We start from the raw sequence: 26,860 nt of genomic DNA, 5'->3' as shown, positions 1-26,860 counted from the left end.
CCCCTCCACCGCCCCCACCTCATCGTTTTCCCCTTCTGCTTGGTTTCGCGGCGGCTTCATGGTCCCCGCCTCGACCTGTTGCCTCCTTCACCGGATCAGGCGGGTTGAGGTCCAGATCTGCACGCCCCCGCAAGGTGCCGTCCGAATCTCGCTCCGCCTTGAGTTGCCATGGGCTACCGTCTGCGGCCTCCCTGTCTGCGCCTGCGCCGCCTCGTCTTCCCCCTCCAACGACGCCCCACCCCGACCTGTTCTTCCCCGACTCCTCGCGTCTACCGGGCCGGTAGTTGTATTACTTGCGAATTGTTTCAACCTTTTGAAACCTAAAAGTGTATTTTTCTAACCTTTGTAAAACCTAAAAGTTTGTTTTCCAAGTTATGAAAAGTTTATTTTTAGGGAAGCCAAGTTATTAAAAATGTGTTCATATGTTTTTTTAGAGGCAAATGGGTTCATATGTATGACAGCTTTTTTTAAAATAAAAATCTAGGCCTATTGGGCCATAATATAGTACTAGATGGGCTATACAACGGAAGCAGTAAATACATCTATGTTTTGAAGGCCCAGTTTTAGATAATTGCCCACTGCCCTCTCAAAAAAAAAAAAGATAATGCCCACTGCAGCCCACAACAAAGCCTAGGAAGAAGGCTCGTGTCTACTGTTCCAGCCTGTGTCTTCCCGTTCCCCTCTCCGCCTTGCCCCTCATCGAGGCAAACGGCCGATCAGTCCGACCCCAAACCCCACGCGGCGACGCTACCCGCCGCCGCCCCGCCATGGCCGCCCGCCGCGGCCCCCACGTAATAAGCCTCCACGACGCCGCCCCGGCGCTCCTCGGCCGCGCGCCGCAGCACCCGTCCGCCTCCGCCCGCGACGAGTCCTCGCCCGGCGTCCTCGCCCTCCACCCGCGCGGCGGCGGGGGAATCGCCCAGCACCCGGCCGTCGCGGCCCTCGAGGACCGCATCGTCGACCGGGACCGCGACATCCAGGAGTTCCTCGTCGACAACCAGCGGTTCGCCGCCACCCACGTCGCGCTCCAGCAGCAGCTCATCAGCGCGCAGCACGAGCTCCGGGCGGTCTCTTACGCCGGCACCAAGGCCCGCGCCGAGCGCGAGGCCGAGGTCTTCGCCATCGCAGACCAGGCCGCGCGCATGGAGGCCGAGGCCCGGAGCGTCGCCGCGGCGCGCGCGGAGGTCGAGCAGGTCCACGCCGACGTGCGGGTGCTCGCTGCGTCGCGCAGCGAACTCATGGACCGGCTCAATGCGCTCCGCGAGCAGCTAGGGCGCGCGCAGGCTGAATCGGCGAAGGCCGATAACGTCCGCGCGCAGCTTGAGACCATGCGCCGGGAGATCCAGAAGGGCAGGTACTATGTCGGTTTATTTAGAATCGGAGGGCAAGCCTCCTTTCCAGTCTTATCATGAAACCAAAACACTACCTCCAGTTCATGGCATCAACCAGTTTTAGTATTACTTCAGCACTATATTATGTTTTTGGATGATTCGTGTCTGAATTTTGTGAATGTAAGCAGAGCGTTCCACACATCCTTCTATAGTAAGAATTGTGCATTCCATAGAACCCGCTAGGCAAACTTTTCAGGGCGTTCATGTCATGTGCGTGCATAGCAGCCCTTATTGTTTTGAAATTACTAGACTTGTTGAGTGATTTCTATTGTAAGGCCTTGGGTGCTAAGGTTGAGTTGCTCGGGTGAATTGCTATTGATGTTGTGTTCCTTGTTTTACTGGAGATTAGATATCAACTTAGCACCCATGGCGCCATGGCATATATTAGTTAATAACACAAAACAGTTTATTTAGTAATCTTCTTTCAACCTTCCTTTCCGCAGGGCATATGGTTCATTGTAGATTGTTTAAAGTTGTAATGGAAGGTTATCCTCATCTGGTTCTCAATTGATAGGGGCTGCCCACATTTAACAGCTTAAGAGCCATAGGGACTGCTCAATTTAGTAAAGGTCTACTTTGCTGGGAGCAGATTTTTTGTTGTAATGCAGGCTGTATTGTTCTAGGTGATCACAAATCAAACAGCAGTCCTAGCGTATGGTGAGTGTGTATCACACCGCAGTTGTTTATCCAAAGCTATGAACCTAATAGTGCCCTCATAGATTTAAATATGTGATGTTGATTTTATTATTGCATTTGGAGTAACTCTATAAACTATTTCCCTGGTTGTAATGTGTTGAATGCTTTTGGGGACTAGACTTACAGCCCGACCCACTGCAACGTGCATGACTGCCTTGGCGGTTGGCACACAGTGGGGAAGCGGCTTAGGATCAAGTTTATCACATCATTTTTTATAAAATAAGAAAATTGCCCCTGAGTGTTCAGACTTCAGAGTCTTGTGTGCGACAGCCAGGGACAAGGCCCTCCTTCCTTGCACATGAGGGCAAGCCTCTTTATGACCTAATAATTCCCATTCCTTGATTGTTATCACCTTCCACCTTCCTCCAACACCCAAACTTACAGCATGCAATTAACTTTTTTTGACAGGGGTACCAATCAGCATAGTCCTATTTAAATCCAAAAATATATATGTAAACTGGTAAAGCCGGCATCTAGTCTAGAATGAGTTTTTCAAGCCTAAGATGCAGGGGTACCAATCAGCATAACTGATTTAAATCCAAATATATATGTGTTAACTGGTGATGCCGGCATCTATAGTACAATGAGCTAGTTAAGCCCAAGCTGCACAACAGCTATACTCATGAATCTGCTACTGCATCTACCCCCACCCCTAAATCTTAATCACTGGGTTACAACTCTCTCAGATTTACCAAAATGAGCTTTTCTTATCATAAGGCATGTAATGGATACTGGCAGATCAGCATTGGAGTATTGAACTGGAACATGCACAGCACGTGAATGATGAAAATGTTAGGAACTATATATCACTTTCGTGTATCAGCACTCCCATCTGAGATCAATTGTTCTGCCATAACAACAGCTAGCTATGGCTATGGGAGCATTTATGATGCGCCTTAAGCCACAATGCTGATCACTGTCTTCTCAGCCATTCAGCCATTCAGCATGCTTTTCTGCAATGTTGATGCTAATCTAATGGCTCTTGTTATATACCATGAGAGTGGATCCACTGTATTTCACTAATGGCCTTTCTTATAATATTGGTAGGGCTGCGGTTGAATTCGAAAAGAAGGCACACGCTGATAATCTTCAGCAAAGTAAAGCAATGGAGAAAAATATGATTTCTGTGGCTAGTGAGATTGAGAGACTTCGGGGCGAGCTTGTAAATGCTCAAAAGCGGGTCACTGCTGTCACCACAGCAGCAGCAGCTGTATCTAACCCTGGTACACTACTGAATCTCCTGCGGGTCTATTATCCTTTGTTTCCACTTCTGTGCTACCTCTGCTTCAAAATAGATATGTTTAAGAAAGCGCACCAAACTTGTCTATCTTTGGCAGTATGTTGGTCTAATCTATTTAGGTTGGTTAGGTGAAAATGGTACCATTATCGGTCAAAATTGTATACTATTATTTTGTAAACAGGAGATATAAACTAATATCTATGGATGTATTTTGTGAATTATTTTAATTGGTATTTGGTAATTCCGTAGCCTAAAAAATCGCGCAACAAAATCCACTATCTAATGAACCAATTGGTTTTGGCGTCTGGTTCATAATGACTGAGATCAATGGAAATTCTTGAAAAAAAAGCATAATTCTGAAAAAAGGCTTTGTTAAATAAAAGTTAAAACTGGTCAAGGAGGAGACATCTAACATATCAGCCATTATATGATTGCAGCTGTTAGACTGGAAACCTGCTTTTAGCAGTCGCAGGGCCAGTTTGTGGTTCGTAGGCCCTGTTGCGGAATCATAGTTCTCTCTATGGGAATCCTTACAGCTCCGACAAGATTTGTATACTATTGCTAAAAATATGCTTTCAACTAACTGTTATATACTCCCTCCGATCCTAAATTATTGTCGAAATATTACATGTATCTAGACGCTTTTTAAGAATAGATGCATCCATATTTGGGCAAGTTTGAGTCAAGGATTTAGGATCAGAGGGAGTATAAAACTAGCTTCATAGAACTGATGAAGCCAGCCATTTGGCCCAACTTAAGGTTTTAGCCTGGAGAAACTTGAAGTTGGCCCAAAGAGGCTATTAGTCAGGTTACTTCTCATGTCAAATTACCTGAGAAACTGGCGGTTTATTGTGCCATTGTTTTGAATTGGTTGTTTATAATCCTATTTCAGGGTATGCTGCACCATATGGCAGTTCTGAGGCAGCATATGCAGCATCCTATGGCAATCCTGAGGCAGCATACGCTGCAACATATGGCAATGCTGAGGCAACATATGCCGCAGCATATGTCAATGCTGATGCTTATAATACTAATCAGGTTTGTTAACTAGCTTCATCTTTGGGCTCTTATTTTCTTTTGGTGTTCATTATGATGTTTTTGCCTAGATTGTAATACATGCGGAAGCTGTATAGTTAGTTTGAAATCATACTAATTATCTGTTATTCAAGTGTTGATCTTGCTCAGCTTTTGTGTTACTTGAACAGCTGTTATATCATTTTTGGTGATTTAGGGTCTATTTCTTTTTCTTTTGTGGTTATTAACTCATTTTTAACCCTTAACATAGGTTTGCAATCTGCATATCTTACTGATACATTGAAAATTGTTGTTTCCATTTCTTTTTGTACTATAATACTGGATGTCTGGTCTGGAAATGATTTCGTGTGTTACTTATTATATCTGAAGTTCCATTTTTTTCCTGTAAGAGGCTGACTAGAATAACATGGTTCATTAGCAATAATGGAGTAACTTGTTTACATTATTTGTAGTTAGTCCCACTCTTTTACACCTTCCCCGGTTGATGGCATGCGTGGCTTGCTATCTATGCTCTGGGTTGATAAATATGGGTGCCACATGCTCATATCGAGAAACAAGTTTTCACCTAACAACATTCACCAAATGCAACCCTAATCGAGTAACTTATAAATTATTGCTAAAACTCACCCAGAAACAGGTTTACACAAAAAGTGGTTTACGACATTGGTGATGCAGTTTGGCAATCACTGATGTAGAGGATGTTCTTATAGCTCCTCTCACTAAAATGACGAATCTACTTTCAGTTTAGTATCTCTTTCTGTCCTCCAAGCTTCTAAATATACCTAGAATACTCGTAGTGACTGGTGTATATTACTGATATTTTCTTCTTTACACAGGCCCAAACTCGCCCCGATGGCAATCCTCGTTACATGGCTCCACCGGTGCACTATGCTCAGTATGAGGGTCAGCAGCACAACACCGTGCAAAGATGAGGGCCGACGCAGAGTATTTTTTACCCTGGGTGCTGGCTATCTTAGGCTTTGTCAGTGGGAACAGATAGATAGAGGATGCACCAATGTAAGGTTGATGTTGGAATTCATCGCACGGGATTGTTAGGGATCCTGTTATTGATGTCAGATTCGTTAATCCGCTCTGAAATGTACAAGTTGATAGTTTAAAGTTAAATCTTTGTGCAAATTATGAATTGCCAGCTTGACAATCGATAAGTTAGTTGCCTCGAGAAATGAAATTGCGTGTATCTTTCCAGGGATGCTAATGATTCGCAAATGAAGTGGTGAGGTCGTTTGTACATGTAATGGTGGATAATCTCAGCAATTTGCAATTTGTGAAGTCAATCTCTTGTTGCGCATTTCATCTTGGCATCTTCATGCAAGCTTCATCATATTTTCCCTGTTTGTCCCTGTCTCTTGGTACTAAAATTAGTAGCGTGCTAAATTGCATGGAAATTTTGTGTCGTGTACGTTTAGGGAAAAAAAAGTACTCGTAGTTTAGAAGCTCAATGTATTTATAACCTTGCCAAAATCATTCGCTGATGCGCCTGTGGATGAAGATTGAAGATGCTTTCGCATGGCAAAGCAAGATTGTCACAAGGGGAAAAAACGAGCCAAAAGCTGGAGAAGGACGGCGAGAAGGACACAGACACACAGTGGTGGCTATTCTCTCGGAGGGCCCAAGACGAGCTGTACCTAGAAGCCCACATACATACAAGTTGTTTCGCCAGCCCACACGGACTCACGCGGCTCTGCGGCAGGGCGAAGAGCTCGCTCGTTCCTTCTTTTTAGTACCACATCGGCAATCGAAGCCGTTTGCACCGTGTAGTCTCGCTATATAGAGAGGGGTACGTGCGACGTTGTTCCATACTTACCTGGACGGGGTCTACGGGGGATCAAGAAGCCCCGTGGCCTAGGTCAGTGGCCCACATTGCACTTGGTGGGTGCGCTGGCTTACCATCTCCCCAAGAGGGAGAGTGGACGTCATAATTTGTGGTAGAGGGGGTACGCGTTCGCGCGGCCCCTGCCAATTATACAAAATTAAATTTTGGTCCTTATGCCAGTTTACGTTGGAAGGTTAAACGCTCTTCCTAAGCTTGTACGTTTGCAATTGAGTCCTCAGCTTTGTTTCCATAATATTCTAAGAAAGAACTAAGGAATTCAACTGCTGAAACAAAACAAGTTATCTGAACGTGTAGAGGTGTGTAATACTGTGTCACGTTTGACGGAGGCAGCACAAAAGTATCCATACAATCTTGTTCAAATAAATAGGATAACTCAACAAATTAGCCAACCCGGCATGTAGGAAAACCTCGGAAGTGAAATGGTGTTGCTGCGATTTATAGACACAAGTCTAGACCCTAAGCGTCAAATCCACTAACGCAAACTATTACTGTAGTTCAAAGTCACTTAAAAATACCGATAACTTACTGAAGTGTCAGAGTCTAAGTTAAAAGTGGATACTAATGAGTTGGACATAAATTTTGAACAAACTAAACTATAAATTTTGGTTCGGTTCTTCGGGTTTTCATGAAATTCGGTTCTTCAAATATGAGGACTGAAGTTATCTTAAAAAATTTGAGAACCGAAAGTTCACGTTCATCGAAAAACAAATTTAGTTCAATCTTCTACTTACAACAGAAAATAGATTTAAGTTACACGCAAAAATAAACACATAATCTTATGTGACACAGACACACCTAATGAGTAAACCTACCCATGAGTAAATATCATCTAACATGCAATGAAAACATTAAATTTTAAAGATGAAGCAATGATCTTCGGTTCTTCGGGTTTTTGGGTTAACCGAGGCAAGGTGAGATTAGGTTCCCCTTTATTTTTTTTGCATTTCTTAGTTTTGTATTCTGCATATTACGACGAATATTTTTTTATTCTTGCTTATCTTACTTTTCCAATTGTGCTAAGTCATGCGCGCGATACAAAGTTCGTGGTAGAGAACTTTTTTGAGTCATCATATTTTTCTGTTCATATGAGGGAAATTCATATGTGATTTTCCAAATAAGGGAATCCAAATGAAACCCTTTTTTTGCTCAGTCTATCTGGACTACTTTTGTATAATAGGAATAAATTCGAAATAGGTATTCCGTTTCATCTAGGAACAGAACGTAAATTTTTTTCTTTACTTGAATAAAATCTGGAGTTGTGTTGTATAAGTCCGCATGAATTTCTTATCATTCAATGAGCATCTTGTATTTCATAGAAATTGGGGGTTATATAGTCCTTACGTAAGGGCCAGCCTACCCAACTTTCAGGCATTAGGATACGTTTAAGGCGCGGATGATTATCATAAGAGATTCCCACCATATCATAAGATTCGCGTTCTTGAAAATCGGCACTTCTCCAAATCCAGAAGACAGACGGAATTCTAGGATTATCCTTTCGGACAAAGACTTTTATGCATACTTCTTCTGGGTTATCTATGCCATACTGTATTCTCGTAAGATGATACACGCTAGCTAAACATCCACCGGGTGCTACATCATAAGCACATTGGCTGAATTAACCGAACGAACTTCGGTTCTTTGAGTTTGCTGACCGAAGTTTTAAACGGTTCTTCGGTTTGGTCCAATCGGCTTCGGTTTCCGGTTCTTCGGTGATCGGTTTCTCGGTTTTTATGCCCACCCCTAATTGAGACCCTAGAGCTTACGGCCAAAAAAGATTAGGGACCCTAGAGCCACTTCTAAGCTCCCGCTGAGGATGGCCTAAGCCCTAAAGACGAATGAATGGTATTTGGTTTTTCGTTTATAACAATGACAACAGAACTGGGAACAAAGACAAAGTGACGGTTAATAAGAGAAAACAACACGAAATTAAATTACTGCTGCCCACGCGAGATCGACTGAAATGGATCGATGCCAAGTTCATGCTCATACCTCGAGTGTTATGCTTCTTCCTTTTTTGTTTGTTTGAACTATTCGAGCCTCATGAATCAGTATTGCCAGGCGCCAGCTAGCTTCGCAACAGGATTGAGCTAGAAGCCCAGGATAACACGTGATCCAAATTACATAGCACGTGGCAGCCCTTAACACGAAGCCGGATTATAAAAAGCCTGCACGACGAGGACGACACAATCCGGGCCGTCCAGCGCGACGCCGACCACGCGATCGACCGTCCAGATGGCCCGGGGGACGTGTCCAAAAACTCCTACATTGCCGGCTCGGCGACCGTCCAAAAACTCGAACCGAATCGGGGAAAGAAGAGAGAGAGAAGCAAATCGCGTTTCGCCATGGCTCCGAGCACGTCTCTTCCCTTCCTCCTCCTCCTCGGCGCGCTCCTCGCGGTCGCTCTCCTCTCGTCGGCGGCCGAGCCTGAGGCGTTCGACGTCCGCCGCCACCTCTCCACCGTCACCAGGTACCCACCTCTCGGCTCTACAACCTCCGCCTGATCCCCAACCTCCTCGCTCGTGGACTCGTGGTGGAGCGAGATTCGAGTTGCTATCGGACGCGAGGTGTTTGTGCTGTGTTTTTGAGGCCAGCCGGAGACGGGGGGTTTGTGGAAATGGTAGTGGTAGGGTTTAACCCTCCTTGGTGGTGAATTTTTGCAGGTACGATGTGGCCAGAGGGTCCAACAGTATGGTCTCCGCGCCGTCTATCTCGGATCAGTGCCGCGTGATCCACCTCAATCTCGTTGTAAGTTTCCTCCCATACATTGCCCTACGGCCCTGTTTGGAACGAATGTTTCTGTGTGTAGGTGTGGTCGTGGGTGGGGGGATTATTTACTGCAAAAATTAAATTCAATCCAAATAGGGCCACATGTTTTCTAGTACTGCTTGGAAACGACTGAATTAACTAATACAAACTGTGTTGGTAATATGGTATGCACCTATGTACGTGCTAATGTGGTTTTCTGAGTTATGCAAGTTTCGACGTAGTGCAGAAATGAATCAAAGTTGAAAACCAAGCTGAACTGGGAAAATATGCTGCGGAGTATGTTCTATCTTTTCCCAATGTGTTGGATTAAATCAGCTGAGTTTGTTTGATAATTTCGTATGCCAGGCAAGACATGGGACTCGTGCTCCTACCAAAAAGAGGATCAAGGAGTTGGATAGGCTGGCGGTTCGTCTGGGAGCTCTTGTGAATGAGGCAAAACAAGGACCTGACAGTGATTCTCTGAAGAAAATCCCGTCCTGGATAGAGGGATGGGAGTCACGTTGGAAGGGTAGGGTGAAAGGCGGTGAGCTGGTTAGTGAAGGCGAGGAAGAGTTGTTCAATTTTGCTAACAGAGTGAAGGAGAGATTTCAAGGCCTTTTTGATGAAGAATATCACCCGGACGTATACTCAATAAGAGCAACTCAGGTAAGCTCGATAGCTTCTCCCATCTACTTAGCGTGTTGATATCATCAGCAGATTAAGGATTCTTGGCTGTGCTCTGTAGTCTGTTCATCATCTGGTCAAATGGGAAGAAATGTGTAGCCTTTAGAAGAACCTCAATTTACTCCAAGTCTCATCTGTAGTAAAAAAGTAACTTGGAATCCAACAGCATTGATGTGGTATTTTATGATATCCAGTTTAATTACATTGCACAATCAAATCCACTTCAGTTATGCTTTCTTCCATTAACATTTCTTTTTTACTCCCTCCGATCCATATTAGTTGTCGAAACATTACATGTATCTAGACGCTTTTTAGACATAGATACATCGAGACAACTAATATGAAATGGAGGGAGTAATTCAGATATCTGCATTTTACAATTTGAAACAACTCGACAGTAGAAAGAAGTACTTTAAGAAGTATATAGACTCTACCTATGAGCTAGTGAAGGATGTTAAATGAAATGAATTTTACTGTTGCGCAGTGGGGTTAACTATTGCTATGTGTTTGAAATGCAGGTTCCTCGAGCATCAGCTAGTGCAGTAGCATTTGGTTTGGGATTACTTTCTGGGAAAGGAAAACTTGGAGAAGGGAAAAACCGCGCCTTCTCTGTTCTGAGTGAGAGTCGTGCAAGTGATATTTGTCTGCGATTCTTCGATAGCTGTCAAACATACAAGGTATTGTTATGTAAGCAATAAAATTCTTGAGAAACAAAGATCATACTTTAAGAATTTAAAATACTTCTGTGACATGTCATTTTTATCCTTTTTGCTGTTGTTGCTCATGATTAGTAGCTTAACGGAAAAAAAGAGAAATGCCAGTTGTGATGAAAATTGTGCTTTTATGTTGCACCACCCTTATGCATCAAGTACTAAGAGCCAAATATGCATAATGAGTTTACAGACTTGGAGTTGTGCATAGTCTTGTGTCTTGTTTCATTCACACCTAGCAGACCACATGTTGGATACAGTACATTTTGTTCCGTCCTTTATTAAAGAATGGCATGCTCATGGTTTTTCCTCTTTGGTAAATATCGTTCGTATCACATCTGTGTGTTTTCTGGAGTATTTAATTATGTTCACTTTTCACACGATGCTAGTAAACTGTTATTGGTAGTTTGGTATGGTACTATAGGGGGGTATCCTTTTTGTGTGTGTGTGTGTGTACAACTGTGACCTCGCCATTGTGCCACTGACTTGTTATTTGGGCCAAAGAATTATAACTACAATAAATGTTCAGGACTACAGAAAAAGAAAGGAGCCTGATGTTGAGAAGCAAAAGGAACCAATTCTAGAAATCGTCACGTCTGCTCTAGTCAACCGTTATCACCTCAATTTTACAAAACAAGATGTTTCTTCGCTCTGGTTCCTTTGCAAACAGGTATCTCCTTGCCTGTGGGTACTAGAGTTCAGTGTGACATACTTTGGACATTTTTTCAGTTGCCTGTCCTTTTTGCAGGAAGCATCCTTACTGAATATAACCAATCAAGCTTGTCAACTTTTCAATGAAGCTGAGGTGGGTTGCTTTCGGATTTCAGCTTTTCTTAAGCAATTTCACCTTGTAACTCTAGTCAAACTAGTCTATGCCCTCTCCTCATTCAGTGAAATAGCATACATTCTGCTATTCTGTTGTAGGATGTGTATACAGATTCATTCTGGGGTTGTGGATCACTTAATTAAATTTGTAAACATCATAATGCTTTGGTCACCTAGAGATTTCGCACTTGTGGGTTGTTGACTGGTCAGACCCTGCTGAAATCTATATGTCCTTGCAGCTAGGATTGCAAGCTTGGAGAGAAAACATTAGTTTAATGTTCTTGGTTTCTACTTTATAGTTTGGTGATTAGTAAATTTTGTCCCATGCTAGTTGATCTTTTTGCGAACTATTTCACCTTCTTTTAATTTAATACTAATATGATAATATTACTGCTGGAGCTATCACTCACCGCCCCACTTCATATGATTGTAAAAACTTCTTGCTAACTTGAAATTCTAAACATGTCGATATGCCTTGATTTGTTCTATTAATGCCTAACTATTCTTATTTGTGCAGGTTTATTTTATGGAGTGGACAGATGATTTGGAGGGTTTTGTCCTTAAAGGTTATGGTGAGTCAATAAACTATAAAATGGGACTACCATTGCTCAAGGATGTTGTCCAGTCAATGGAAGAAGCAATCATAGCTAAAGAAGGTAACACTATCTCCCATGTTTTTAGAAGAAAAAAAATCTTAGCTGTTGAAGTACATGTTCCATGCGTTTATTACCTTAGCCCCCTTCATCATGCTGCTATGATTCTGGACTTCTTGTGGCACAAGATGCACCTTGTGTGATGGTCAAATGAAATGAGTTCCATGTGGGTAGACTAGGTGCATAGCTAGAACATGCACTACTCTGAATCAATCATAGTGTATTAGTCAATGATGATGGATAAGATTACAACTCTAGATTGAAATTTTAATTCTTGAAATTGTAGAAAACCACCCTGATGGTACATATGAGAAGGCAAGGCTCCGATTTGCACATGCAGAAACTGTTGTTCCTTTCACATGCCTCCTTGGTCTTTTCCTGGAAGGATCAGGTATGGTCCCTGTTTTGTACTGTGTCCACGCATGATTATTTCTATGACGATATATCGATGAACAGACTGCCATTTGACATGGCTTATTTTCGTCGTACCAAGATTTTGAGAAGATACAGCGGGAGGAACCATTGGATCTACCTCCTGTGCCACCACAGACAAGAAATTGGAAGGGCAGTGTTGTAGCACCTTTTGCTAGCAACAATATGTTGGTTTTATACCAATGCCCTGGCAAAATTAATGGCGGCAAAGTATCTCAGGATCAAAACAGCTCTTACTTTGTACAGGTTCTACACAATGAAGCCCCAGTTTCTATGCCAGTAAGACTAACTTTGCACTCTATAGTCTAACATGTTCTTTTGCTACTATAGATTTTCTGTGGTATAATTGTTTGAGTCTTGCCATGCTCACACGTTATATTTTCATAACTGCTTCATGTGTGTCCTGTAGGGTTCCCCTCAAGTTTCAACCCACTAATTGCTCCACTGGATGGACCTTGTAGACTTCAAGAGTTAATCCAAATGAACGTAGTTGGCCATTTTTATCTAGTAAATATAAATATTATAGAATCTCAAAGTAAATACCTGAGAACCAACAATGAACTATTTGAGGAAATAATTCATAAAATGGCATATTAGGTGAAGCAATATTTAGGGCTGCTGCTGCTGCCTAATTCTGTTTCTAGATCATATGCACTCCCCTCCATGCATCTGGCTGGTTAATTTCTCATTTTCTTGCCTAACCGTTTTGATGTTGACATGGTCCCTAATTAACTATTTGTTCTTCCCCTTGGTGGGCTACCAATGCAGGGCTGTGGCAACAAGGATTTCTGTCCATTTGACGAGTTCAAGGTAAATACACCACTGCCTCCTAATGTTCTTCAAGTATCATACCAAAAGAAACAATCTGCATTTCCTTGTGCCAGTCATCTGATGAATGTCTCCTCTTTACACAATCAGGAAAAGATAGTCCAGCCGCATGTGAAGCATGACTTCGATGTGCTATGCAAGATAAAGAAACCCGTGGTAACAGAGGAGCCATCCTCTTTCAGCTCCAAGCTGTCGAACTTTTTTCTGGCTTCCTTCTCCCGGAAAGGGTACCATGTTAAGGCACAGGACATGAAGACTGAGTTGTAAACTTGACCGACAAACGGAGTACGCGCTGCTTCTGGGATGCGAGCACGACCATGGAGCGGGACTGCGTCGCGGGCACTAACCTAGGGTAGGATTGTGATGAGAGAGCCCAGCGTGTATCAGAATTTCAGCGTGTATCATGTAGGGTATGTTTAGGTTTTAAGCTTCACGCGTAGCTTGCACGTACGGAACTTAAGACTTTGCTATGCTGCGTCCTTTGCTCCTCTGGTTACTTTTGGAACGTGGGATATCTTCTTCTCTGGTTTTTGTGGGACGAACACATATGACGGTGTTCAGGTATTTTGAGATCCTAGTTTGATCATAACATGCAAAGTTTCTACGTACGAAAGATCAGTGCTAACTACTCCCTCCGTACCTAAATATTTGTAGTGGGTTTAGTGCAAATCATATTTAGGAACGGAAGGAGTACAAATAGTTTAGCAAACGGCCAAACTTTCTAGTAGTACCAGTTCCTGCAGAAAAGAAGAAATAAAGGAAAGAAATAAACAAGATCCAAAACAGTAGCTTTCTTGTCAGTTTCGAACTAGTAGTCTGGTACGATAATCCCATTTCTGGCGTGGCACCCACCTCACAGGCTCACACACTCTTCTCTCCATTCCGCTCCACTCCACTCGGATACGATCTCTCCCTCTCTCTTGACTTCTCTCTGCTTCCTCGCTCACTTGATCACGTGGCCGTGCCTGCCCCAGTGTCCAAGGCTGAGGGCTCCATGTCCAAGCCAAGCAACACTACACCACACCACCGAGAGAGTCTGAGATAGAGTTCTACCAGAAATGGCGACCGGCGGATCAGTAGCGGAAGCGGGAGCCAAGAAGGCGGAGACGGTTCTAGTAACCGGCGCGAGCGGCTTCATCGGCTCGTGGGTGGTGCGCCTCCTCCTCGCCCGCGGCTACTCCGTCCACGCCGCCGTCCTCAACCCCGGTCAGCACGCCTCCCTCCTCTTGTTTGTTGTAATGCGGCCATAGGACTACTTACTCACGGTTACTTTTCGGTTGCCCCCGGCGGACGCGCAGATGACAAGGCGGAGACGGACCACCTCCTCGCGCTCGCCGGCGGCGGCGAAGAGGGGCGGCTACGCTTCTTCCGCTGCGACCTCCTCGACGGCGCCGCCATGCTCGCCGCGGCCCGCGGATGCTCCGGGGTGCTCCACCTCGCGTCCCCCTGCACCGTCGACGCCGTCCTTGATCCGCAGAAGGAGCTGATGGTGCCGGCGGTGGAGGGGACGCTGAACGTGCTGCGCGCGGCCAAGGCGGCCGGGGGAGTGCGCCGGGTGGTGGTCACCTCGTCCATCTCCGCCATCGTTCCCAGCCCCGGGTGGCCGGCCGGCGAGGTCCGGGACGAGCGCTGCTGGACCGACGTCGACTACTGCCAGAAGAACGGGGTGAGCTGGCTTGCAGGCTGATGACTGAACCTACAACTTACCGTGCAATCTTTTTGTTAGCATACATGGCCGGCTTGGATAAGAATGTAGTTGGTGCTAAATTCTGTCCAAACAAACTGCAAGTTACTAAGAAAGACATTGTTAGACATGCAAAAGTTCGTCTGCACCTGCAAGTACAGTTGGTTACTGCAGAATTTGTTTGATCAGATGAAAATATGACATCCTGTGCAGAATTTCCTAATTCAGTAGCGACACTTCCTTCAGTTCAGATGACACAATGATCCAGATTTCCCCAAATTTGATTCTACCGAGTCAATTGGTACAAAACTGCACCTAAGGTCGACATGCAAAATGGGTCCAGAATCTTAAGGATACAAACATCTTTCTTCCGGGCTTTCCAGTTATCTGAGGATCTGCTTGTTTTTGTATAGGTCTGGTACCCTGCTTCAAAAACATTGGCAGAAAAGGCAGCATGGAAGTTTGCGGAGGAGAATGAACTTGATGTGGTAGTTGTCAACCCAGGGACGGTTTTGGGCCTGATGATTCCGCCAACCGTTAATGCTAGCATGGCCATGTTCCTTCACTTGCTTGAAGGTACTATGTAGTTTAGTCTCCACGAATATCTTACTGATAATTTGCCAAAAAGGGAACTTTGAATAGCACTATTTATGCACTTCTTAGTTTTTCTAGTAAGTTTGTTGGGTTTGCAATATTGTTTCTGAAATGACTGGCAGAGTGATGCTGGATCAACTATTTGAATTTGTGAACCGTGTAGTTGCACAAACTAAACACCGTTTAGCTATGATGGTCTGTTTCAGCATCAGATCAAATGTATATCCCAAAAATATTAAATGGATTGCCAACTGAGTACTGTCTACTAATATGGTAGCAGAACTAGCTGAAACAAAGCTACTTCAGTCAATTTTGCAGTGCTTTGAGAGTAAAATTGCATAGCTTGTTAGTAGTTTGTTTGATGTTCGCTTTCTTTGCTCCTATTGGCTAAGATAGTTTAGCTTTTCTTACTACTTCTATTTGTGTTCTGTTTTTGTGGTTTTTTGTTGTGACATTTCAGCGTGTTCCTTCTGATAAAAAATGCCATTTCACTGGACCCTTTTATGCTCCACACTTTACATAAACAAATGCCTATTTCAAGTCAGATGGCTTAACAAGGAAATAGAGTTCGAAGGTCAGCACGCGCTGTGATATTTGGTGGCACCGTGTCAATTAAATTAAATTACCTGCAATCCAGAAGACTTTTTTTTGTTAGGTCTAGTCATGTGGTTGCTGTTTGCTAGGACAAGGGAACACTTCAAAACACCTCTCTGACCATGGAACTGCCCCCTGCAGGTTGCACCGAGGAGTATGCAGATTTCTTCATGGGCGCAGTCCATGTGGAAGATGTTGCCCTAGCCCACATTCTGCTGTATGAGAACCCATCGGCATCTGGGAGGCACCTCTGCGTGGAGTCCATCGCTCACTGGAGCGACTTCGCATCCAAAGTCGCCGAGCTCTACCCCAACTACAAAGTCCCCAAGTAACCCACCCCTCAAACCGCACATTCGATATGAACTGAAGCCCACAGAGATACACGGTGATCGTTGTCACGGGGCGGCGCTAAACCTCTTTTGCTTGTTTATTAAATGTGGCTTTGTCTGCAGATTCCCCGAGGACACGCAGCCTGGGCTGGTGAGAGTGGAGGCAGCATCGAAGAAGCTGATCGGGTTGGGTATGCACTTCAGGCCGGTGGAGAAGATCATCGGGGACGCGGTGGAGAGCCTCAGGAGCAGAGGCTGCATCTCCTAGTTACCGGATACCGTTGTGGCCTCCTGATCATCCTCATTCAGGGATGTGTTGTGCTCCCAGCGCTGTGCCTTCCTAGACCTTTACTTGTTCCTAGCGTGAATGTGCAATAAACGGCTGGTTGATATGCTCCGGCACACCTGGGGATGTGGATGGTCTGTCACAGAGTCCCTTGGTAGATTCTTCCTACAAATTACGTGTGTGTGTGGGTCGTGTCATCGTCCCCTGGTGTATGATGAACCTTGTCTGCTCTGATCCATACAGAACTTTAAGATGGCTGGACAATGCCAATGGTTGATAATCCCGGGTTATTACTGCTGCTGTGGTATCTGAATGCATGACAGAGCGCGCCGCGGCCACGCCTGGCAGCCGTGCAGCACACACCGCGGAGACTTAGGTCCCAGAAAGGAGAATGAGAAGCCGTGGCGGCTGCCGGCCGACGCGCTGGTGAAGACGCACTTGGGTGATCAGCCTGTTCTCCTAGCTGCTTCCTTGGCTCCACCACAATCCTCCTCATCCAGTGACCAGTCCTACTAGCTGTCTGCTTCCTCTGCAGTAATGGTGGATCAAAATACAGAGAGAAGAAGTCAATACAAAGCCACACCTCGTCGCCGTCGAGCTGCCACCTGCACCTTTGTTATTTGTATGCAGAACGATCTCTCATCTCTGTTATGCTGCTTCAGGCATGAACTGGAACTCGGATGAACGAACGCACGGAGCAAACCTCCCAGGTTCAGCCGTCAGACCAAACAAGCTGCAAATAGCATTGGCTGGCAAAATAGTGCTAAAAAACTTGAATACTGAAAGGCATGAGGCATGGCCTGAAATACAGAAATATAGTCCTTTTTTTTTGCCATGCATCTCATTTACATATATAAACTGTCAGTGGATAGGTTAACAACTTCCTTGTGTCATTGTGTCGTCTGTGTGATTTTCCATTGGTTAATCGATGGAGGATGGCTGCCGCAGTTGAGATGGTGACGCAGCTTGACAAGGTGCAGGCGGCACCTCGGCAGCCCAACGGGGACGTAGTGCGCGAGAGAGAAAGCCAGACGAGCAAGTAATTTGGGGGCGTGTAGTCATTTTGTTTTACCGCTAGCTAATTGCCGCTGGCTGAGTGACAAATCGTTGGATGGCTTTGGGCATGGAGTCCACGGTAGAGGATGGGGTTTGGTTGCGACGAAGAAAGATGCAGGGGGCTTATTGAAAAAAGGCAACAACCTGTCAGTAGGCCCTGTATGTCAGATACCTGCCACGTCAGCAAATAAATATATCTCTACCGTAGAGGACCATAATGCACCATATTTTAAAGTTTCATACTTCTTCGTATTCATAAAAAATGTCACCCATTTTGTACTAAATTAGCATAAATTTTATATTAAGTGGACGATATTTTTTTATAAATCGGAGGGAATAATTTATATGAACGTTTTCAGTGACTAACGATGCATTTACTCACGAATTTATTTCGGTTGTGCCAAATGCTCCAGGTAATGGTCACAGCCAGCGCCTTCTTTTCTTAAGCTTTGATCCAACAAGGAACAAGCACATCTCCCATCCACGATGTAGGATGGAGCCCTGCCGTGGTATCCTAAAAGGCTGAACTGCTCTTCGGCCGCACAAGCAGCGTATCATGCGTATGATACATGTCCTCGGCTTCGTGCCCACAAAGCTTGCTGCATGTGGTTTCCTCCATAACATGGCAATGCTTCAACGCCACATAACACGACATGATAAGCCACCAAAAAAAATACGCACCTTCGGAACAACCTTTAGTTTCCACAAGCATTTCCAAAGCGAACTTCACCCATAGAAGTGCTTTCACTGCCATCATCAGCGCTAATATGGTCAACTAACCTGTATGCTGATTTAACAGAATATAATCCCGTCTTCTCATACGGCCAAGACCAAATATCTGGACCCCCAACTCTCGGTCTTGGCATGGCTCAGATCGATCGCAGCAGAGTTCACAGTAGCGGCAGAGCCAGGAATTGCTCATGCCCCGGACCAAAATAGTTTGGACTAAATTTTTTTGAGTCAATGATAGAAAATTGGACACAATATTCAATATGCAATAATAGACGATATAAAATATAGTATCAGATCTCACTTTTGTGCCCGTTTTTTTTATTCATAGCCCATGTTTTTTTTTGTTTTTCGGCCAATTTTCCGATATCGTAAACCCTTTTTGTGGTTTTTCTCCGCTCGAAAAAAATGCAGTGTTCTAACCATTTTCGTTGGCTATAACCCATGTTTATTTGGTTTTTGGTAGATTTTCTGATATCATGACCCACGATACAAGGCTTTGAGGTCTTTGGCCAGTCAATAAAAGTTGAGAATTTACCGTTTTAACCGTTTTTGTGGGTTATAACCCACGGTTTTGGTGTTTTCAGTCGAGTTGTACATATAGTGACATATCATACGGTTTTAGGTTATTTTTGGCAAGTCCACTAAACCTATAAACTCTATTGGTTGATCAGTCTTGCGTGTGGCAATGCACGGACATGGATAACGAAATGAGTCCAATCTGTGCAACTATTTATTTTCAACGCTCCCTCCCTAACCTAAACATGTTTCGGTAAATAATAATTGTTTCACAGCTTTTCTTTGAAGTATCACAAGTAAATTTCTGAACACCAAAACTTTAAAGATGTACAAAATCACACTATATTTGAACACTAAAGTTCGTAAAGCCCCTTTCATCCACTTTTCAAGCATGCAATTCACAGAGCCAGACAATATATGACAGAACAAAGAGAAAACAAACATTCAAAGTTAAAAATAAGAGTGGAAAAGGAAAAATCATAATCTATTAAATTATAAGGATCAAGGAGAAGCAAATAAATAATACTCGGTACTTATGGATATACAATGATTAAATATGAACATTCGCTCTTCGTGAAGTGTCAGTCCAACAAAAGAAGAAAATTAGTCGTGAAAGAAAATTCGGTTCCACAAAATTTTATAAGGACGTGCGTAGAGTGCGGCGAATCTCTCAGCAGCCAAAATGAAAAGATTGGCTCTTATCAGAGATATCCCCCAGTAGAAGACACGGGAACCCCAGAGAACCTGAAGGTTGGAGCATAACTCAGGCCATATTTATCTCGGTTGTTCACAAGCACACGTCCAAAGACGACGCAACCAACGTATGCAAACTCATATGCGAGTCTCAAGACAGAAGATGATTCCTTCCAGGCATCCTGAACCCTGCAGTTAGTACCTGCATGAATAATTTTGCGAGAACGGATAGATTAGACATTAGAAAACATAAATCAAACCAGACTAGGTCCGACAAAAAAAAACAGACTAGAGCTTAAATATTCAGTCAGCAATATCTACACACTAATCGCCCCCATGCATGTCGACAATCTCTTGTACAATTAGAAAGCATATACATACTCCACTCCATTAACAGTGGTGTGCCAATTCATGCAACATATGCAATATAGAGAAGGAGTATATATACTTTTCTTGTGGCTGGTCTCCCACAACAAGATCATGACCGGGGATAATCTGAAGAAAAGGAAAATAGAGAAACCAGAGGATTGTGTTTTCTGTTCTGAAAAAAAAATCTATCCACCATATATTCTTTGACTGTGTGGTTGCTAAAACAATCTGGATAACTGTATCTTCTTTTTTTAACAAGCAACTAGGAACTGATCTAGAATCTGTGGCTAGATTCTGGCTTTCAAATAAAAAGAATGGAGCTATGAATTCTATTTGCTCTGCAGTCTTGTGGTGTATTTAGAAATTTGGAAATAGCTTTGTCTTTAGTAATGCAATTTGGATAAGTTCTAACCAGCTCTGGTGGCTAATCCTTCAATTTGTTCCGAAATGGAGAATTATCTTCACATAGGAAGCTTTGGAGCAGGTTGAGGGTTTTTGTACCCTCCTCCGCTCGGTGCTGAAGGCACCTCCTCTCTTGGGCTGGTGTTAGCAGTGCTGGATCTACTGGAGGTATGATCCGTCCGCTGACGCCGATGCTCGAAGAAGATCTTTTGGGATCCTCTCCTCAGCCGTCTCCGTTGAAGAAGAAGAAGCTGGTGACGCTCCCTTGCTCCTCCTCGGTGCCCTGTGTGGCCCATTAATTGCCGTCGTCGGCTGTAATAACGGTGTTGATAGCTTTTTGGTAGACTGAAGTAGCAATAGTAGAAAATAACTTTTGCTCCTCTAAACTGTTGCGACAAACATGTTTTGCTACAATACCGCCTGACCTGTTGGGTCCTAATGAAAAGTTGTTTTGCTACAATACCGCCTGATCTGTTGGGTCTCAATGAAAAGTTGGGACCGGGGATGTTGTCCAAAAAAAATTAACGCCTGAACGCATATCGATCGAACACCCTACCCGATTCTGAATCTGTGGAGCTTCTTCGGAAGAAGCTGCGACGGTCAAAGATCGATCGACGGTGCCTCCGCGGAGAGCCCTGACGGCAGCAGGTCTGCGTCGAAGTGGTTAGGGCTTAGGTCCGTCTGCGTCAAAGTGGTTAGGGCTTAGGGGCCGGACCGCCTCCCTTAAAAAGAGAAGAATCAATCCAAGGCACGTTCTGGTTCTGCTGCCGTGCTGCCGTGGCCCGTGGGTAAACTGCGTGCTTACCGGCCCAGAAGGACTTAAAGGAGTCCAGTCCATCGACGCCAACAAGCCGTGGCAGCAGCGTGCGCCGGCCCGTGAAATGGAGTTCCAGAAGCACGTTCCGCCTATCGAGCTGCTCCTCACTGTCCTCAGTTCTTCTAACAACAATCCATGTTCCTTTTCAGCGCATATAGTTAGGGACTTAGGGTTAAGAGTTCGGAAAAGACAAATAATTTTTAGAGTGTGATTCTGCTGGCCTTATGAACGTGTCTTCCGAGTCCATCGTGTGGTTACGCATTGATGCTTCTTCTGTTAGTATTTGTAACACAAGGACAACCAACAAGATGTTGCTGCAGGAAAGAAGAAAAAACAATACTACAACCAAATCACTTCCAAGGCACAATCCGACCATCATCGGCGAAACAAGGCTACAGCGGCATTGTCCACGCATGGGAATAAACACATCGAAAAATGACAACCAAGGAGCCCATCTATAACAACAAGCTACAAGAGTAGTACCTATGAGCTATGTATCATCAGTCTTTCAGAGCACGTATAAGGCTACTACCACATGGAAAAGCATGCATTTTCTAGGGAAACAAAGCCCACATCTGCCAGATGCGGCCTTGGGCGGAGAAGGAAACCGGTGTAGTTTGCTTTGATCAGATTGGGGTTAACGACACTTATAGCAGAGGCAGGCCACATATATAGAGCCTTAACTACCTGATCTTCTTGGAGCCGCTGCAGTCAGGGCACTTGTATTGCTTTATGTGCTCCGCTTTAGCAGGGGTTATCCGCACGCATTTGCCGTGGAACCACCGCCCGCAGATGTCGCAGCCGATCCAGAACTCGCTCTCGTCGTACAGACCGCCACAGGTCCCGCAGAAGGTTTCACTGTGCTCTTCTTCCTCGTCGTCCTCCTCGGCATGCTCCTGAGCGAGTACTCTGGAGTTCTTTGCACGGCCGTCCTTTGTTTGCTGCACAAAAAAGTTGGAACTCTATTTGAGTGAATTTTCCAGGATGGATTCAGTTTCGGAATTTTAAACAAGAACAAATCCTTGTACTACCTTTGATGAGTGTCTGGATTTGCCGTTGCCATCAACACCAGACTTGGCCCTGGACTGCTTTCTGTCAACCATACTTTCATACACATTTGGCAGATCGTTGATCATGCTGAATAAGCGCTTCCTGATACACAAAATGCATGTAATCGAAATCAGAAACAGGCTGCAGGTGACGCTTTCACATAAACTTAACACCACATATTGTAAGAACTATTTGACAGAATATTATCTTAATAGCAGAACAGGAAGCATGAAATTTCTGTCTAAAAAAGCATGAAATTATGGAAACCGTGGAAAATGCTGTTTCATCCCAGTTACAAAAAAAGAAAAGGCACGGAGTTAATGCTTTGGTACGAACTTGACACCTACACATGGTGAGAGCTGAATGACAAAACACTTGATGAAGCAATAACAAGAAGTGCATCGAAGTAGTTTTCTCATGCAGTCAATTCTCCAGCACCATATAGAGAAAGTACCATTTCCAATATATATTGAAGAGTGAGCCCATATTATAAGTGCTAACATAAGGCAATATAAAATAGACTGTAAATAGATTACTAGAACAACAAGCCACCCACATTAGCGTTCTAGGTATTTACACAACCAAGAATCCAACAAGCCTTCTGAAACAATCTGTTGAAAAAGAAGCCCTCCAAGTAGGCAATATTCAAGTAAAAAACTACACCCAATAAAAGTAAATATGTAACCAACAAAAAAAGAGATTGATATGAAACATCTCGGTCGAATTGTTAATTTCCCCAAGAGATGAGATAATGAGTTACAAGACAGAACTGGTCCATGATGGAAGTGTGATATTGAAGTGCAGATTGTTTTAAGTTATTTCATTTTTTTATTTCAGCTAGCTGAATTTCAAATGTCATAATTATGCACATTAAGAAATGATGCATATGGTATAATTCTTATGAGGAAAAAGCCCGTAAAGCGCACCAAATAAACATATAAGTTAGCGCACAGAAACTATTCTGGAATTATGGTTTTACCAGTTTGCTGGAACAACGATTGTGAACCTCAAGGATTCCTTTTGCTATGTTTTGTTCACCTTGGTCAATTAAAATTCAGTGCAAATTGCAAACATGTGAGGAAGTAGATGTAAGTACTTGTATTTAGAATGCCCATCCTGAAATAAACTCCACTTTTACTCAAGTCTTTGGCAAGTCATGAGCAAAAACATCAATTCAAAGGAGCTAACATTCCGAATGATTTTGGGACTGTAAAAGCCCTAAAAGTGCAGAGACTGGCTTGTATGGTTAGCATTTGATCAAGGGGTGAGTCATGCTCTATAATAGCATGATTCTTATTTGCCTCGTATGCACATTACATCAACCAGTAAATGCACACAACTTCTTCAACGACTACAACAGCATGTGCGGACATAAATACCTCTGCAATTAACATGGCAGAAACTTCAGAAAGGAAAGACACCACGATCCATACACGTCTCTTTCCTTCTTTGTGAGAAGAATTTTGGAGCCTTTTGACATAGGTGGCACTTCGATCTTTGGTACTACATAGCTAAGCCTAAAGCAAGATTCGAACGAAAGCTCTCGATCTATCTATGCTTCATTCTTCTGAAGGTGGGAAAAAAGATCAAACTGATTAGTTATAAAAATTAGGGTTTCTGAGTTCCAGTATCGATAAGAATTCGAGTTCTTATTGTTCTTATGTTATGGTATGAATATACCATACCAATTCGTTATGTATGGATGATGGATGAGATTCCATGGATAGAGAGCCAGTTCCAATAGACTTATGGAACGTTCCCGTTCGCGTGCATCCAGCAGGAATTGAACCCGCAAATTTACCAATTATGAGTTGGGCGCTTTAACCATTCAGCCATGGATGCTTAACAGGGATCATCCTACATCGTAAATAACCAATTTTCATATAGAAAGACATATCATAGAAAAATGAAATCGAAAATATTCGGAGATGGCAAATATTCGGAGATGACTATGAAAACACCTCTCTGGATCCTCGAATTGAAAGAGAGATTGAGAGGGATCATCTGGCAATGTGGCATAATTCTTGACCATAAACATAAAAGTAGGATAGATATTAAAACCTGTACAGGCAGCAAAAAAACTACAACGATGGAACTGCATAGAAGCACACTATCCTTGATTGGTGTACATGGTTTCTATAATAAAGTTAAATGGAACCGTTGCTTTTCACAATGAGTAACAGCTGGACCCTATGAATTATAGCATCGCTATGAATAACATCATCATCAAATGTAGAAGATGGTTACAAATATGATAGTCACAAAAAGAAGGGAAACAACTAACCGCAAACCCAATAAAGCAAACACATACAGAAAGGATGAACCCCCAATTCACTCAAAGCAAAGAGATGAAACAAAAAGAGCGCAAGAAACATGTGCACATGCACACACATGCACCGAGTAAACAAAAGAAATGGACCATCAAATCAGTCACGCGTATCCCAACTTCCCAGGTCGCCTAGCGTTCAAGCAAAGTACCCCACCAAAAAAGGCCACATTTGCACTTCCCTAAACTGGCTGCCAGGAACAAATAAATCTAAAATAATAAAATGCGCTTTCGTTTTCTTCTGAATTGCCAAAGACACCAAAGTAAGGGAAATCGAACTCAGAAGGTATGCATAGTGGAGAAACAAAGAAAGAGGAAGAGGACAGCAGCAATACCGTTCGTTAGCGTTGAGCCGTGCGCCGTAGAAGAAGGCGACGGCGAGGACCCACGAGTCGGAGTGCACGGCGACGAGGGAGAGCCAGTCGCGGCGGTGCATGCCGTTGCGCGCGAAGTTGATGCCGAGGGCCGGCTCGGGCAGCTCCGAAGGCACCTCCTCCGCCGGCAGGGTGACCGACCAGCTCCCGTCGGGGTTCCCGTACAGGCACAAATTCTCCTTATCTGCGCCCAGAGCAAAAGAAAAAAAACAACCCGATCCAGTCAATCCCCATCCGGATCCCACGCACCGGGGAGGGAGCAGCTCGCTGCCTCCGAGCACCATCTCAATCTCACGACGAACTCACCTGGGTCGCAGAGGCCGTAGAACTGCTCCACATCTGCAAAGGGGCACGAGAGAAGGAGAGCGGCGGCGTTAGATCCACCGACCGCGCAGGTAAGCACGGCGCCCGCGAGGGGCGAAAGTGAGGAGGGGAGGGGGGCTAGGTTACTAACCGGAGGTGAGGGCGCGGACGAGGCCGAGGCGGCGGTTGGAGAAGTCCTTGAAGATTTCCTCCACGGTGCGCGGCCTGGACGCCGCGGCGGGGCCCCGCGCCGTCTCCATGTGGGGAAGGAAGATAAGCCGCTATCCCCGGCGGCGAGTCCGAAGAGCGGATGGGGGAGGGCGGCGGCGGCTGCGGCTGCGGCGGGCGGGCGGCGTCGTCGAGTCGAGACGCGAGAGAAGAATTGGATTCGGTTTTATTACACCCTCTGCCGAGGCCTGAAAGGATCTTGTTTGTTCGCGACGCGATCCCGCGGGGCTGGGGTACGAGGCTGACGCGGCGGGCCCGGGGACCGGATCTGGCAGCCGGACCCACATGCCGTGGGTAGTGTATCGATAGGGTTGGTAGGTAGTATGAGAAGCGGGGAGCTGGGGCCCACGGAGGTGGGCCCGTTTAGGCTGCTGACCTGGCGCTGATGGGGACTCTGGTTAACCCTGTTTCCTGAGCCCGACCATCTCAGATCTCGCTTTTCGTTTCAGAAACTCCTATGCGTTGCCGCTGTTCAGGACTGTGACTTGACGCCAAGACGCTGACGGGCCACACGCATTCTCTGCCGTTGGATCTTACGCATCGGCGGTCTAGATGAACGCCTCCTCCCTGCGTTCAACTGTAGGGTTACGGAAGCTGTTGTATGCCACCGGTAAAAAAAACTGCAGCACGGAATGAATGGTACGTACAGTACAGCAGATCTTGTTTGCTAATACTCCCTCCGATCCTAAATTGTTGTCGAAATATTACATGTATCTGGACGATTTTTAAGAATAGATACATCCATATTTCAACAAATTTGAATCAAGAATTTAAGATCGGAGGAATATACTATATCGCGTTCGAGAAGATGAACCCCCGCGGTTCTTAGAAATTCAGAGGTTTCCACAAAGGATACCGCAAGTAAAACCAGCAAAAGGTATGGTGTTCCAAGCTGCATGCCGAGCTGATTCTGAAATCGGTGGGGATCAACAAGGAATGTTGCGACTTCAGTTCAATTTTCCTATAATCTCTTCCAATCCTCTCCAATACCCTGAGGGAATGGTAGAACCGAACGGGGGCCTGATGGGGATACATAACATGATCGTTTACAATGAAGTCCTGGAAGGCAGAAATGGAACTCAGATGCATTCTGACTGCGTAGGACGTTTGGCACAAAGGCAGTAACAACCGTCGTTTGGCACGAACATAGTAGGGTCCATTCATCCAGAATCTAGCATAGCATAGCATCGATCACTGATCAGTCAGCATAGTTGAGCCGCTGCCGTTGCTAAGCAAGAGTGTTACTATAGTCCTAACTACTGTAGCTTAATTAGGTAGCTCCTGATGATTGAAGAGGAAATTATTTTTCACTTGTAGATCCACTCGTTGGAGAGGCCTCCAGTCTGGATGAAGATGCTGACGGTCTTGCCGATGCGGGGCCTGTCCTTGGCATTGTCGAGCGAGTTCCTTACT

The 26,860-nt window shown here is 44.6% G+C and overlaps 4 protein-coding genes and 1 non-coding gene across 5 annotated transcripts; 4 read left to right on the top strand and 1 right to left on the bottom strand.

Moving 5' to 3' along the window:
* Positions 1 to 663: 663 nt before the first annotated feature.
* LOC100841204 (protein FLC EXPRESSOR) lies at positions 664 to 5,657 on the top strand. The gene is made up of 4 exons (XM_003563700.4): positions 664 to 1,354; positions 3,135 to 3,310; positions 4,220 to 4,365; positions 5,199 to 5,657. Exons 1-4 carry the CDS (start codon positions 768 to 770, stop codon positions 5,292 to 5,294), a joined length of 1,005 nt encoding a protein of 334 aa, XP_003563748.1. The 5' UTR covers positions 664 to 767; the 3' UTR covers positions 5,295 to 5,657.
* A 522-nt stretch (positions 5,658 to 6,179) lies between these two features.
* Positions 6,180 to 6,340, top strand: LOC112270366. Its single transcript, XR_002962757.1, has one exon. It is a non-coding gene; the product is annotated as a U1 spliceosomal RNA (small nuclear RNA).
* A 2,152-nt stretch (positions 6,341 to 8,492) lies between these two features.
* On the top strand, positions 8,493 to 13,702 carry LOC100831816 (multiple inositol polyphosphate phosphatase 1). Its single transcript, XM_003563668.4, has 11 exons — positions 8,493 to 8,684; positions 8,878 to 8,962; positions 9,329 to 9,628; positions 10,165 to 10,323; positions 10,886 to 11,026; positions 11,105 to 11,161; positions 11,699 to 11,837; positions 12,121 to 12,225; positions 12,328 to 12,545; positions 13,035 to 13,076; positions 13,185 to 13,702. The coding sequence occupies exons 1-11, from the start codon at positions 8,560 to 8,562 to the stop codon at positions 13,359 to 13,361; spliced, it is 1,548 nt and encodes a 515-aa protein (XP_003563716.1). The 5' UTR covers positions 8,493 to 8,559; the 3' UTR covers positions 13,362 to 13,702.
* Positions 13,703 to 13,964: 262 nt separating this feature from the next.
* Positions 13,965 to 16,876, top strand: LOC100840160 (cinnamoyl-CoA reductase 1). The gene is made up of 5 exons (XM_003559196.4): positions 13,965 to 14,300; positions 14,393 to 14,760; positions 15,192 to 15,354; positions 16,108 to 16,294; positions 16,419 to 16,876. The coding sequence occupies exons 1-5, from the start codon at positions 14,153 to 14,155 to the stop codon at positions 16,561 to 16,563; spliced, it is 1,011 nt and encodes a 336-aa protein (XP_003559244.1). The 5' UTR covers positions 13,965 to 14,152; the 3' UTR covers positions 16,564 to 16,876.
* Positions 16,877 to 21,481: 4,605 nt separating this feature from the next.
* Positions 21,482 to 25,606, bottom strand: LOC100834175 (PHD finger protein ALFIN-LIKE 3). Its single transcript, XM_003563676.4, has 5 exons — positions 25,371 to 25,606; positions 25,223 to 25,255; positions 24,878 to 25,100; positions 22,198 to 22,318; positions 21,482 to 22,107 (listed from the first exon to the last, which is right to left on the bottom strand). The coding sequence occupies exons 1-5, from the start codon at positions 25,477 to 25,479 to the stop codon at positions 21,850 to 21,852; spliced, it is 744 nt and encodes a 247-aa protein (XP_003563724.1). The 5' UTR covers positions 25,480 to 25,606; the 3' UTR covers positions 21,482 to 21,849.
* Positions 25,607 to 26,860: the final 1,254 nt, after the last annotated feature.

This window comes from Brachypodium distachyon, chromosome 1, assembly GCF_000005505.3.
Source record: "Brachypodium distachyon strain Bd21 chromosome 1, Brachypodium_distachyon_v3.0, whole genome shotgun sequence".
Taxonomy (NCBI): Eukaryota; Viridiplantae; Streptophyta; class Magnoliopsida; order Poales; family Poaceae; genus Brachypodium; species Brachypodium distachyon.
This window is presented reverse-complemented; position numbering and strand designations above follow the sequence as displayed.